Genomic DNA, 9,833 nt, shown 5'->3' with positions numbered 1-9,833 from the left:
TGCGTGTTACAACGTATCTTCTGAATAATAAACCTCTTCTTTATATAGTGGAAGAATTTTTACCCTAAGTACAATCCTAAGAAATGTAAAAATCTTCATTTTCGCTAATCACTGATATGCCACCGATACGGCCCGAGATCTACGCCGTGATATCCGGTTGGGCATGGATAACATGGCCCCTTGTTAATCGTGTGAGGTCATTTGGTAACGCTTTCCGCGGTCTCGTTATTCGAATCGGGTCCGGGGGCATGGTCTTGATGGCTTTGGGGCAGATATTTTGTTAGGACTTTGATACGGGCGTCTCCCGACTTCGATTTCGATTCCATGCAGTTATGCCCTCACTTCGTTCGCCCCACCGAAAAATCGGGGTGCTCATTACCCCCGATTTTACCTGTATACAATTTAACATTCTCAAAAACCTAAAGGATGTCTAGTAGTAAGTCTTCTTAAATGTGAGATTTTAAGATCGATTACTAATTATAATAGGTAAAAACATGCTGGTGTAAATTTTTATTACGATAACGATATATATAACTTAATCTTAAAATGACCAACGAGTATGTAATACTAGATCAAACTGGCCTCATTTTATTTTTTTTAAGATTAAGACGTCTGAATATCAAGATGTGTATTAAGATTAAGACATCTGAATTTGAATACACATCTGAATGTTAAGATGCGTATTAAGATCTGATTACTAAATGATTAAGACTGTTTGATTTTTAACATCTGAATGTATAAACTTATATTTATTTGAAAATTAATAAACATAAAATTCAAATAAAATACTAATTAATCTAATATTCCATCACTAAAATATATATTTTTTAAAATATGATAGTTGCTGGTGGTGATGGTTAACAGTTGTGCTTGTCAATGCCGACTAAAAGTGATAGTTGGTGGTAGATTTGGTTGTTGATGTAGTTTAGAATAGTAACTAGTGGTGATTGGTAGTGGTAGCTATTATGATTGAGGATGGTGGTGGTGTGTGGTGATAGTTAAGAATGACGGGTGGTGGTGGTAGTTGTGATTGAGGAAGATGGTGGTGGGTGGTGGTAGTTTATAATGATGGGCAGTGCCAACTATGGTTGTTGATGGTGATGGGATGCATGGTTAGTTGTGGTAGTTGAGGTGGATGAGTGTTGTTGTCGTTACGAATGATGGTGGTGGGAGTGGTGGGGATGGTGGGTGGTGGTAGTCGACAATGGTGGCGGCTATGATTGAGGATGATGGTGGTGGTGGGTGGCATGGTGGTAGTTGATAATGGTAGGCGGTGACGGTAGTTAATAATGAATATGGATGATGGCATCTTAATGAAATTAAGTATCTGTTATAGATCTTAATGATACAGACCTATTCAGACTCATTAAGTGGTTGTAAAGTAAAAAAAATAAATACACTATACGATTAAGATCTGAATAATTAAGATTCAAATTTTAAAAATAAATGCACTTAATATCTGAGATCTGAATGATTAAGATTCATGCATCGTTAGCTGCAAAAAAAAAAATGAGGCCTAACTTGTATTGGTGCCAGATAGATTCACCAAGTTAGGGCTATTATGTTAGAATTAGGAAATACAATTAATTGTAAGGCCACCCCAATATTTTCAAAAATTTGAAATACCACCACAATTTTCCTTTATAATACATTCTCAATCCTTCTCCGTCTGGGGTGGAGAGAGAGTGAAGGCGCCTCTCTGTGTTCTCTGTATATATATCATCATATCCTTAGAACAACCCACCAAACGGCTATTATTAGTTGTCACATTACAGAAGCCTAAAAAGCATAACCCCTCTTGAAGAATGGCTGCTTCTAAAGCAGTTCCATTCATGTAATTTTCAAGAGGGTGCTTTTTTTCATATATGATTCTTTTTATATGTAATTTCTCACTTTTATGTGTTCTCTTTGAAAGGGGTCCTTCTAAATTGAAACTTTAGCAGAACCCAGAAACAGGAGACAAAATTTTGAGCATTTTGAGGAATTGTTGAAAAAACTTGGTTTCTCATGATGTCTGATGGTTATTATTACACTTCAAAGAAGAGTGATGATATTTGCCCTGATGTTTGTGGCCAGGTAATTTTCCCTAATAATCTCATATAGTTTATAAGAAATTACCATCAGAAGGAAAGTGAAAGGCTTTTTTACAGTTTATTTTTTATCTCATTGGTTCCAAGATCATATTGTTCTGTTGGGTTTTTGTAGAATAAAGATATGTGCTTTTATTTTGATATTCACAATTTGACATGGATTAAGAATTTACTATCAGTAGGAAAGTTGAAACTATTTTACAGTTTATTTTTATCTCATCGGTCTTTATCTTGTTCTATTTTTTTGGAAAATTCTGCCAAGATCAGATTTTTATGTTGGATTTTGTGGAATTAAATATATGTGCTTTTGTTTTGCTGTTGACAATTTGGCATGGATTAAGAATTTACCGTCAGAAGGAAAGCTGAAGCATTTTACAGTTTATTTTTTATCTCATTTGGGTTTTAACATACATACATTTTTCTGCCAAGATCAGATTTCTCTGTTGGATTATGTGGAATAAGCATATATGTTTTTTGGTTCTGCTATGGACAAATTGAAATGGATTGTATGTAAACCCCAGAACTTTTCCTTGATGGAGAAATAGTTGTCACTGGAGGAATTTCTTTTTTCTGTGCAAAACAATGTTTTTTTTTTTCTGGAGACCAAATTTTATAATTTTTCACCATCTTCCAAGTATTTCTGTAAGTAGGTCAGGAATTTGAGTTTGTTGAGCTATTTGAAATTTCATGTTTTCTCTGATTCTACTCTTTCAGAACATTTGATTTGTTTGTCTCCAGAGTTTTGATGTTTTTGCTGTTTTGAATTTCAAGTCTTATGGTCAAACATTTTGTTATTTAGGCTGTTAATATCTAGTTGTTGGAAGTTGTTATTTTTTATGGTTCTAGAAGTGACTAAAAGAAGATAGAAAAGTAAATTAGTTTCTTTCTTTGGCTTGGAGGATTCATGAGAAAATATTTCTCAATGTATTGAACTTGTTTGGACTTAATAGATTTCTGTTTGAAGTTTCTTATTATTTTCAAGCTAAGATGTCTTACACCAACCCCTTTTGCCCCTCCAGCCGAAAGAAAAGTGAAGACCAATAAAAAGCTAAAGAAAAAGATTTTAGTACCTTCTATTTTTATTAGTTATTACCACTTTAGCTTGTGCACTTAGAAAGTTGTTTTGATATTTAGCAGGATTCACCGACAACATCAAGACTACGGTGCATGCTTCGAGGATTGGATTTAAAGACTATTATCTTTTTGATTGTGGTTGTGCCAACATTCATAGTTGCTGCGTACTTGCACGGGCAGAAGATTACCTACTTCCTCCGCCCCCTCTGGCAATCTCCTCCGAACCCCTTTATCGAAATTACTCACTATTACCATGAGGATGTTCCGATGGAGAAAATTTGCAAGCTCCATGGGTGGGGAATTCGTGAATATCCTAGGCGAGTGTTTGATGCAGTTCTGTTCAGTAATGAAGTGGATATGCTTACCATCAGATGGAAGGAATTGTATCCTTACATCACACAGTTTGTTCTTTTAGAGTCAAACTCAACATTCACTGGGCTGCCTAAACTCCACAATTTTGCAATTAATCGGGACCAGTTTAAGTTTGTTGAGACTCGATTAACCTATGGAACCATAGGAGGAAGAGCCAGAAAAGGTGAAAATCCATTTGTTGAAGAGGCATATCAGAGAGTAGCATTGGACCAACTCCTGAGAATTGCTGGTATTGAGGATGATGATTTACTGATCATGTCTGATGTTGATGAGATTCCCAGCGCTCATACCATCAATCTTTTAAGGTGGTGCGATGACATTCCTCCTGTCCTTCACCTTCATTTTAGGAATTACTTGTACTCATTTGAATTTGAGATTAAGCACAGAAGCTGGAGAGCTTCAGTCCACAGGTATCAGAGTGGCAAGACTAGATATGCACACTATCGTCAGAGTGATTACCTTTTGGCAGATGCCGGTTGGCATTGTAGCTTTTGTTTCCGCCGCATCAGTGACTTTATATTTAAGATGAAAGCTTACAGCCACAATGACAGAGTAAGGTTTTCACATTATCTTAATCCTAAAAGGATTCAAGATGTCATTTGTAGAGGAACTGATTTGTATGACATGCTTCCTGAGGAGTACACATTCAAGGATATTATTGGCAGCATGGGACCTATCCCCCATTCGTACTCAGCAGTTAATCTTCCTTCTTATCTGTTGGAAAATCCAGACAATTACAAATATCTTTTGCCTGGGAACTGCAAAAGAGAAGATGGCTAAGTTTTAAGACAGAGTTGGAACTTCTTCTTAACACCAGAGGTGCTCAGGGGCAGATTTTATGTTGTGCCTTGAGTGAGGGGCTCTAATCAGATTGGTAACTGTGGTGTAGCAGTATTACATATGGATATACCTTGTGCGCAACAAAGGCGAGGCGCAATGTTCCTGGGAGGGGTTTTCTGTGAGATACCAGTACATTCATTTGCATCTGTATTGAGATAACAGGACCTTTCTGTTTGACAATAGTCAGACGTTTTGGTTAACGGATTTCGTGTTCTTCTTCTTCTCTTCTTAGAGAGTAATTTATTCCAATATTTTGTGTAAATTGTGCTTTCCTTGAATTTCATTCTTATGATCTTGACCACCTGATTCATTTTTCTTTCAGTCATAGCACTATATATTGTTTAGTATATTCTTTTTACTACTAGTACGTACTTGATAGCTCCCATGATTATTTTTTTCATGTTCATCTCTTTTTAAGTTTGCTGAGGGAGAACGTCTGCTGAATAGATTTCAGTTTGAATAAACAGTTAGAGCTCTTTTCCAATTCTCTTGAATCAGGTGAACGTGGTAACTCTCCAGAGTCTCCACTAATAGATATTGTAGCTAGGTTAGTGAGCATTTTGTTTTTACTTATAGAATACTACAACTTGCATTGTGTTAGATGGATATACCAGTTTCTGATGATCTATATTAGTAGTATATATGTGTCAATGATCATTTTGTGTTCCTTTGTTTTGTGCTGTGCGTGTAATGCGAATTGAATCTCTACAGAACAGTAATCAGTTTCTTTGCTTTCTTTGCTGGGAGTAAATTCGTTAGAGATGGACAGCCAACTTTAGTTACGTATGTGGTCAGTGACTTTGTTTCTTTTGTTGATATTTGTGGTCTTTGGCTAACTTACTTGTATCTTCACTATTCTACCAAGTACCTTATGCGCTTGTTCTAACAAAATCTCAACTCAACTCTTCATTTTGAAAAATCGCTTGAAGCTCCACTCGCGTTTTTCTTTTCTTCTGAAGAAGATTTCTTCCGAATGGCATAATTATACAACACTACCTTCCTCAATCTTCATTGACTTTAGTGATCACACACCTGTGCTTTTTGGTGCAAGTCCTATGTATGGTAAGGTATAGATATGGATGGCAATGGGGCGGGCGGGTTTTGTTTGATGCAGGGCAGGGCAGGTTTACTCTTATGCGGGTGCGGAGCGGGGCGGGTTAAAACAATTTTTAAAAATTTTAAAGCGGGGCGGGGCGGGTTTAATGCGGGGCAACTTTGAATTTTATCTTTTTTGAAATAAAGCAATCATTTCAACTACAATTTCACACATTATTCTTCACTAGCATGAATACTATTTTGATTTATAATTAACAATTTGCATAAGTCTCAAGCAAAATGATATTACATAAGTCAAGATTTCATATTTGTAATAAGAAATGATAGTAACCCATTTATTTTGGAAGATCGGCGTAATACTCTCTCAGTTTTATGTTTATGTGATTCTATTAAACTCTCCATTTTATAAAATAATAAAATGTCAAACTAGTTTGTTTTAGAAAAAAAATTAAAGAAAAAAGAAAAAAAACTTAAGTGGGGCGGGGCAGGTCCAGGCTAAAAACTGAAAAAATAACTATGCGGGGCGGGACGGGGCGGATTGAAAATTTTGTGGGTTTTGCCAAACCCGCCCCGCCCCATTGCCATCCTTAGGTATAGATTGCTTTATGCTTGTCAACAGTTTTATTGGACCAAGGAATCCAAGCAGGAATAGTCTTCCAAGACACCATATAATTGCATCCACGATCAGGCTTCCTATTATTTATATATGTGCCACAGCGATATCCGTTTAAAGATTACTATAAGAACTAACCGTTTTCAATTAAAATCAACTGTTCGAGTAGCGGGACATAAAATACTCAATATGAACACTGTTAAAGCCTAGATAAACCATCAATAATTTAAGCTGCGAAAGCATCAGAAGAAAAACCAACAATTCTAACTTCGACGAATTCACAACACAAAACCACGATAACAGAGATCAGATCATACATTTCCCCCATTACTATTTCCTCCCCTAAGACGAGGAATACCCATATTCTGTTTTTGGTACATTATGCGAGCTCACTAAACAGGTCATAGTAAAATGAGACCGCAACAACCTGATAACTAATAATCAAGTCAATTATGGACTTGGACCTGTTACACTTATTATCAGGAGAAAGACAGTGCTCAAATAAACAGTAAGAAAAAAAAAATGAAAAATGGAGTACAACATTATTGTCCAATCAAGAGTCCATCACATTATACCATCGAAAGAGTAATTTGGTTCACTGATATTATACAAAAGTCACCACCCCAGATTCTTCAATGTACTACTCTTCAGCAGCACGCTTCGACAAATATTATGAGAAGGGAATATGAACTATTTGTGTACTTAAACGATATGGATACAGAGAATCCAGGAGAAGAAATACAGGTGCACTGGCAGTGTCTCTGTGCGTTGTTAGCGTTTCACCCAAATTCAGACATGTAGATGCAAGTAGACAAGAAGAAACAGTTTAGCTCGATTCCCTGCCCATATGAAAAGTGCATTCAACTTGAAAGCATTTACTTCAAGTAACCACTAAACATGATACTAATCCATACCTTTCTTCCTGAATTCTTGCACAAATCAGAGTTCTTTATTCAAGTACCATAAATAGCACTGGCCTCTATTCCACTGTATCCAGTGAGCACTATTTCTACGTCAAAGTTGGCACCCCGGTCAGTCGCTGTCCCAAGTTTCATCCAAATCCTTTGAGCTTTTCACCTTTGTCTTGCTCTCGGAAGTACCCTCATTTTTCTTCATTTGCTCTTGACTACTTGTCCTAAAGCTATTAGTTACCCCTCTTGATGCCCTCGAACCAGGTGCATCCTCTGCACTTGATCCCAATGTTGCTACCTTATCATAATCCTCCCCCTCGTCACTACTACTTCTATACTCACTTGGTAGCATTGAGTGCTGCCCTCCCTCATCATCTGAATTCCACATGGCTTCCTCAAAGTCACTTAACATGTCTGAACCAGAACCTTCTGTACCCATCTTTCCCTTTAAATAAGGATCAAATTTTCTGCTTGAACCTCCCTCACTTATAGGTCTATTGCTCTTACCTTTCTGCCATTTCTCCGTTTTATACTTAGGATGCCTGTCAGGAGCCTTGTACATGCCGGAATCAGCGTAATTGCTTCTACCACGTCGGTCATCATTGTTTTCCAATTCATTGTCATCTTCAGATACATCATCATGTCCATCATCATCAGCTATCTTCCTTCCGTATGTCTTATTCCAGCCACTTGTCCTCCTTCCTGACTCATCATCTGATTCATCACTTCCCATCATTCCAGATCTTCTGAATCGACTACCTATATCTTCTTTGTTCCAATATCTAATCTTCCCTAGTTCGTCTTTCTCTGCTTCTTCCTCAGCTGCCCATTCGTCATCAGCTGTCTGTTCTAACTGAGCAATAAAACGGTCAAGTTCTTCCTGGTCACTGTCTTCAGCTGTTGAATGTGTTTGGTCTATACTACTGCTGAGACCCAACTTAGTACCAATATCCTCCTGAAAGACATATGGGCTCCCTTCTTTTTTATCAATGGCATTGAAGAATGTGGATGCTACTCGCTGGATGCTGGCCCTGGCTGCTGGATCATCAGGATTTATCCCCTTCATCCGGAGCTCTTGTTCTATTTTCTGTATGTTTAATTTCTGTGATTCTAGTGCTTGTTCGAATCAGGCTTTAAATAATGTAATTTTGTCAAACAGTAGATGTGTACTCATCAACAGAACATGTTCAAATTTCCAGCGTTGTTAAGCAAGTTATAGAAAAGCTAGTTCATTACATACAATAGGAATTAAAAGAGTCGACTTTTAGTCCCTATGTTCAACACAAATTCCAAAATATCAATGGTTCAACAAATTTTCAACAGATGAGACATGTCGTATATCCATTGTAACTTGAAGAATGGGCTCGCATTCAAGAGAATAGAACTTCAGTTGAACTGAATAAAACAAAGGGACCAGGAGTACCATGTCAAAGACTTATAGCACCCAGGAAGTTTTACATCATTGTAACTTGAAGAATGGGCTCACATTCAAGAGAATAGAACTTCAGTTGAACTGAATTAAACAAAGGGACCAGGAGTACATGTCAAAGACTCATAGCAACCAGGGAGTTTTACATCACATAGGTGTATGAAACACAGACAGAAGCTAGGTTCCCTCAAGCAAATACAAAATTAAGGGGTTGACAGAAACATATAACAATTCATCAACTTCTAAAGTTACTACTAGGCTTTACATAAGCAGTGGATTACTCAAAAGGGGCAAGGCAAAGAAAAAGAGATTTGTAGCTCACCTTCCTTTTTGTAAGTGTGTTGATATGTATTATATTCTTTGGCTGGCGGTAGTTTCTGCCGCGAAACATAATAATCGTTTTTACATTGTGTATGTTAACCACAATACCACCACTTAGTCGAGCCAGAATTGAGGCCATCTCTTTTATTTTTTTCCTTAGGGAAGTTATCACAACAAACTTGCAGAGTCTCATGGAACTTCCAGTGGAGATGCATATTTTGAACAACTCCTCCGATGACTCCACGAACACCAACAGGAACATAATTTTTATTCCTGAAACCAATCTTCTTATACGCTTGCAGTTGCTCAGGAGTCAGAAGCTCAGGATCATGCCGTGGAGATGGCAACTCTGGTAGCTCATATTTCTTCAGCTTCTGAATTAGCAAAGCAACTTTTTTCTTTGCCTACACCAGTAAAGGAAGTGAAAAATTTGAGTTGGATTAATAAGGTATTTTTGAGTAGAAATACACAAAAAGGCAACATTCTAAAATATGACGAATGAAACAGGAAGTGAAAATGCAAGACACTCAAAGATGGAACTCTTGGCTGCATTTTTTGACAATTGTGACCGATCAGTAACCATATAGACATAAGCTAATCTTTTACGTTTTGTTCTTTTTAATGTTATTCTAAGCTTTTTCTTTCATTCATCAATATCGCCCACCGTAAGCCCAGATCGAGGGTGAATATTTCAATAAAGCTGGAATCATCCTGCTCGCGTGGTTTGAATTTACTGTATTTCTATTTGTTCATTCTAACCCAATTTATCGTTTTGTATCAAATTAATCCGCGTATCCTTAGAATCACTAGCTTTAGTGTACGTGCGTCGCACGTATTTTTTTTGCGTCTATTAATAAAAAGTGTATAAAATTTAGAATAAGAATGAATTATGTGTATTTAGCAATTGACGTCAAGATAAATAATGCAACATTCATTTAAATTTAAAAATAAATATTACATTGACAAAATAGTTAAATGCAGAGTTATTGAAATCTATTTTTAGAGGGTAAAAAAACGAACGACAATTTGCTAAAGGGCTTCGTGCTTTTAATATAGTATAGATAGATAAATAGGTAAAGGAACAACTACCTCGTAGTCTCCGGTACTCGATCGCGCACGAACTCAAC

At 36.9% G+C, this 9,833-nt stretch overlaps 1 protein-coding gene and 1 pseudogene across 2 annotated transcripts; one reads left to right on the top strand and one right to left on the bottom strand.

The window, feature by feature from the left end:
- The first annotated feature begins 1,669 nt into the window (after window positions 1–1,669).
- LOC107772165 (uncharacterized) lies at window positions 1,670–4,576 on the top strand. Of its 2 annotated transcripts, none has more exons than XM_016591659.2 (2): window positions 1,670–2,076; window positions 3,228–4,576. In XM_016591659.2, the coding sequence occupies exons 1-2, from the start codon at window positions 2,008–2,010 to the stop codon at window positions 4,314–4,316; spliced, it is 1,158 nt and encodes a 385-aa protein (XP_016447145.2). In that variant the 5' UTR covers window positions 1,670–2,007; the 3' UTR covers window positions 4,317–4,576. The 2 variants fall into 2 exon arrangements, with proteins under 2 accessions (XP_016447145.2, XP_016447144.2); XM_016591658.2 differs by having other exon boundaries at window positions 1,671–2,076; window positions 3,225–4,576.
- A 2,388-nt stretch (window positions 4,577–6,964) lies between these two features.
- LOC107805771 (CRM-domain containing factor CFM9, mitochondrial-like) lies at window positions 6,965–9,289 on the bottom strand (annotated as a pseudogene).
- Window positions 9,290–9,833: the final 544 nt, after the last annotated feature.

Source organism: Nicotiana tabacum, chromosome 14 (genome assembly GCF_000715075.1).
Source record: "Nicotiana tabacum cultivar K326 chromosome 14, ASM71507v2, whole genome shotgun sequence".
In the NCBI taxonomy this organism is placed as follows: Eukaryota; Viridiplantae; Streptophyta; class Magnoliopsida; order Solanales; family Solanaceae; genus Nicotiana; species Nicotiana tabacum.
The sequence above is the reverse complement of the archived record's forward strand: the minus strand, read 5'-3'. Positions and strand labels throughout refer to the sequence as shown.